The following is a 4,482-nucleotide window of genomic DNA, read 5'->3' on the forward strand; positions in this document are numbered from 1 at the left end:
CGGCAGATCAAGGCCAACGGGTCCACGCCCCTGAACGCCCTGCTGCCCCGCTTCTTCCACAACGACCACTGCTGCCTGTGCCCGGGCAACAGCCAGATCCACATGCCGGACGACTCCAACCGCACCCTGGTCATCGACTTCCTGGCTCCACCAGCCCAGGAGGGCTTCTATCCGGCGGCTGCCGAGGTGGGTGGATTGACTTTGATTCCTTCTCCTTCTTCTTCCTCCTCCTCCTCCTCCTCCTCCTTCTTCTTCTTCTTCTTCTTCTTCTTCTTCTTCTCTTCTTCTTCTTCTTCTCCTCCTTCTTCTTCTTTTCCTCCTCCTTCTTCCTCTTCCTCCTCCTTCTCCTTCTTCTTCTTCTTCTTCTTCTTCTTCTCCTCCTTATTCCTCCTCCTCCTTATTCCTCCTCCTCCTTCTTCTCCTCCTCCTTCCTCCTCCTCCTCGTTCTTCTTCTTCTTCTCCTCCTCCTTCCTCTTCCTCCTCCTCTTCCTCCTCCTTCTTCTTCTTCTCCTCCTCCTTCTTCTCCTCCTCCTTCTTCTTCTTCTCCTCCTCCTCCTTCTTCTTCTTCTTCTCCTTCGTTCGTGGGCTGCCACCCCCATGTTCACTCGTATGTACATCTGTATGACCGTTTTTACCCCGCCGTGTGGGCAGCCATGCTCAGTTTTCGAGGGTGTGCATGCTGTGTATATGTTCTTGTTTCCATAATCCACCGAACGCTGACATGGATTACAGGATCTTTAACGTGTGTATTTGATCTTCTGCTTGCGTACACAGACGAAAGGGCGTTCAGGCACTCTCGGGTCTGCACATGTTGACCTGGGAGATCGGAAAAACCTCCACCCTTTACCCACCAGGCACCGTCACCAAGATTCGGACCTGAGACCCTCAGATTGACAGTCCAACGCTTTGACCACTCGGCTTTTGTGCCCGTCGATTGGACTTTTCAATACTTCAGCTAGGAGGAATGAAATGTCCATCTCGCATCAGCCACCATAGAGTCATCGGGAAGTCGTGTAACGGGAAAAAATGTAGTACATGCAGAATACAATTAAAGGCAAAACCTTAAAGGTCCCTATAGCCCTTTGCGGCTACGCTGGACAGGACACGTTGTCCGCATGACAGACAGCAGGATCCCGAAGATGCCCTTGTATGGCCAGCTGAAGGTAGGCCACCGCGAACTTGGAAGACCCTGCAAGCGCTTCAAAGACATCTTGAAGACAAACCTCAAAGCCTGTGACATAGACATCGCTTCCTGGGAAACTGCTTGGCCGCTCTCGCTGGAGGATACTGTGCTCTAGTGGCATAAACACGTTTGAAAACAAGAGAACGCTAGCCATTAAGGAGAAACGTGAGCGAAGGAAGCAGGGCCCAACTTCTGGAGACGTTTTCCCTTGCAACAACTGTGGGAAGTACTGCACATCCAGAATCGGCCTCTTCTCCCATATGAGGACACACACCAACAGGTAAGCCTGCCTGCCTACTCATCCGTCGGACCGACGGGAGACTCCATCATCATCAGCCCTTTGCGGTCATTGGGGCAATGAATTCATGTGGTTCTCGACATGATTAGTAACACGAGGCCCAGTTATCTCATTCCGCCCTTATATCCTTCACACAGACGACGTCACACCCTCTCCAATCTCACCCATCCTCCGCATCCAGTGTGTGTGTGTGTGTGTGTGTGTTGAAATGTGTGAACTTTGTGCACATGTATCAAAATCACTTTGTGGTGAATAGACAACTACACACCAACGAGAAGAAGAAGAAAAAAAGTCCAGTGTTATCTTCTGGGTTTTTTGTGTTTTTTTCAGTTTGTGGAGCATTTCAAAGACCAGAAAGTACGTCCCCACTGGGCCAAGCGCCATGACAACATCCCGGGCATCATGGACATCATCCACAGCACATACGGGAACCTCATCTCAGAGTTCACGAGCATGCGCAAACTGGCTCGCGTGGATCCTTGCGACATGTTCATGAACAACTACCTTCTGAAGATCTTCGGAAGAAACACCGATTGGTTCTGTCCTCACTGAAACGTGTCTTAATTAATCAATGGGGGGCTGCGCAGGCTTTGGAGAAGTTACATTGTAAAAAATAAATAACGTAATTTCGTATTCACGTGTCCCTTAAGAATTTTTTTTAAAAAGGGGGGCGGTGGGGAGGATAAAAAAAATGAGGCAAGGCCTTCAAGACTCACTTGTGATAAATTAAGTCCCCTAGCATTAATTACAGAGTAATTTCCGTTTATTACTACCTGCACCAAAACGTTTGCAAAATAAATAAAAATTCCATGCTTAGCAAAAGAAGTTCCTGTTTGAACAAAAAATGATAATAATGACCCCTCTTGTTGTTGTGTCAGAATATCAGATCAAAGTGGCAAGTTTAGAGAATACAAAAAATATAAATATAACAGTAAATGCAGTTTGCATATAATTAGGCTTTTTTTCTTTTCTTTTTTTTTTTTTTTTGTCCCCATCCCAGAGGTGCAATATTCTTTTAAACAAGATGACTGGAAAGAACTGAATTTTCCCTATTTTTATGCCAAATTTGGTGTCAACTGACAAAGTATTTGCAGAGAAAATGGCAATGTTGAAGTTTACCACGGACACACACACACACACACACACACACACACACACAGAGACAACCGAACACCGGGTTAAAACATAGACTCACTTTGTTTACACAAGTGAGTCAAAAATGAAATAAAAAAGCGATGGGCTGACAAAATTTCAGAATGGACTGGAAAACCATTTCCAGTGACCTAGACTTTGGGAGGAATCTGGTGAACAGTTCTTTAGTGTGGCGTCCCTAACCATAACCCTGACTCTTCAAACAGTGAAGGGAGAAAAAGAAGAAAGTTGGGGACCTATTTTGATGACAATTTTCGTGCATGCATAGCTGAAGCATTGTTACCATCAGTAGATGATGTTGTGTTGTTGTTGTTTTGTTGTTGTTGTTTAATGTAGTTTTCGATTCTATTTTGAGGTTTATTGTACTTATTTCGATACTTATTAGTCACTTCTCCAGTGTACGTTCGTTCAGTCTGTGCTAATCAGAAAGCCGATCTTTGAACATCTGAAAGCCTCCAATCACGCAATGGTAAATAAAATACATGGCGGACTGAGTCATCAAGTGGCGGCTCGTGTTCATGGTATGGGATAATTATTTTCCGTCGTATGTTTTTTTTAGCCACACTTTTGACTCGAAGGGCGGATTCCGCGCTTCTTATCAATTTTCACGTGTCTGCTTTGAAAAACGCACAAAGATTTCGTTTTTAAGATAGGTCCCATATTTTAGGACATTACATTTTTTAAACAGCAAAAATGATTATATACATATCTGTGTTTGTGTTGCTTTGGCAAGATCTGAGAATGCTTTTTCTTCTTTTTTTCTTTTTTTTTTTTTTTTTTTTTTTTTTTTTTTTTTGTTGTTGTTTTTTGCTGTGTATCATGTTCAGGAGGTCCAGAACGAATAGTTTGGAGAGGAAAAGGGACAACGGGAATGGTTACAACAACAAAAAAATTAATAATTTTTTTTTTTTAATGTTGTGAAATAAGTCATGAAATTTCAGCAGGAGAGATTTGTCAGTACTCTGAGAACGATAGGTCTCTTAATCAATGTGCTTGACAATGGGGTTAAGTTATTTTCAAGTGATTAAATTGATGTGGTGCGGATAAGCCGGGGGTGGATGGCTGCTGAGGATCGCCAAGGAATCATGATACCTGCATGGGATGGGCGGGTGAATTCAATGTGGGGGGCGGGGCGTGCACGCAAGTAAAAATTTGTTTGTGCACACGTGTATGTATGTGCATTTGGGGAGTGAAGATTGGAGGGAGCGGGACCAGCATTCTTACAATTTAAATTTTTGTCTTTCAGATGAAAGTCGATCATTCTCTGGCGCCATTGTTGCCTGGTTCAAATCCTTTCTCAACGTCTGTGTTACTGTTTGTGTGTGTGTGTGTGTGTGTGTGAGAGAGAGAGAGAGAGAGATTGCATATTTGTGGATGTATTTTATGTGCACAGCTGTAGACTGAATAATGTAAATCCGAGGGTGATTTACAAAATGGATATTTGCCCGCTACGTTACCAAATGATTTTTGTTTTCAGATTCATTTACCTTTTAGCTGATTTTATGTTGCTTCTGCTTTTCTTTTTCTAATTTGCTTTTCCCTCTTTCTCTTGCCAGATTTGTACAATCCAAACTTTTCTTTAATAAAACACCAGTGAAAGGAAGTTGATCCTAACTTTCACTACAGTATCAGCTGTTATTTCTCTCTCTCTCTCTCTCTCTCTCTGCCTCTCATCCTCTCTCTCTCTCTCTCTCTCTCTCTCTCTCACTCACTCACTTTCACTTACACGTTTTTGTGAGTTTGCGTTTTACTAAACATGTGGCAGTGGGTTTGTGTTGTGTTATATACAAGTGGTGTACATATGTAAGACTGTGAAAGCATACATAGATCAAGTAAAAGTATGTGGTTT

The 4,482-nt window shown here is 43.4% G+C and overlaps 1 protein-coding gene across 2 annotated transcripts in view; it reads left to right on the forward strand.

Moving 5' to 3' along the window:
• The window catches only part of LOC143288572 (L-gulonolactone oxidase-like), a 27,363-nt gene extending 22,881 nt beyond the window's left edge, over positions 1–4,482 (forward strand). For both annotated transcript variants that reach the window (XM_076597190.1, XM_076597191.1), the window contains exons 12-13: positions 1–186; positions 1,812–4,482. The exon at positions 1–186 is cut by the window's left edge and continues 21 nt beyond it. In XM_076597190.1, the coding sequence (XP_076453305.1) occupies positions 1–186; positions 1,812–2,033 (408 nt within the window). In that variant the 3' untranslated portion in view covers positions 2,034–4,482. The remainder of the gene's footprint in view (positions 187–1,811) is intronic.

This window comes from Babylonia areolata, chromosome 12 (assembly GCF_041734735.1).
Source record: "Babylonia areolata isolate BAREFJ2019XMU chromosome 12, ASM4173473v1, whole genome shotgun sequence".
NCBI lineage: Eukaryota > Metazoa > Mollusca > Gastropoda > Neogastropoda > Buccinidae > Babylonia > Babylonia areolata.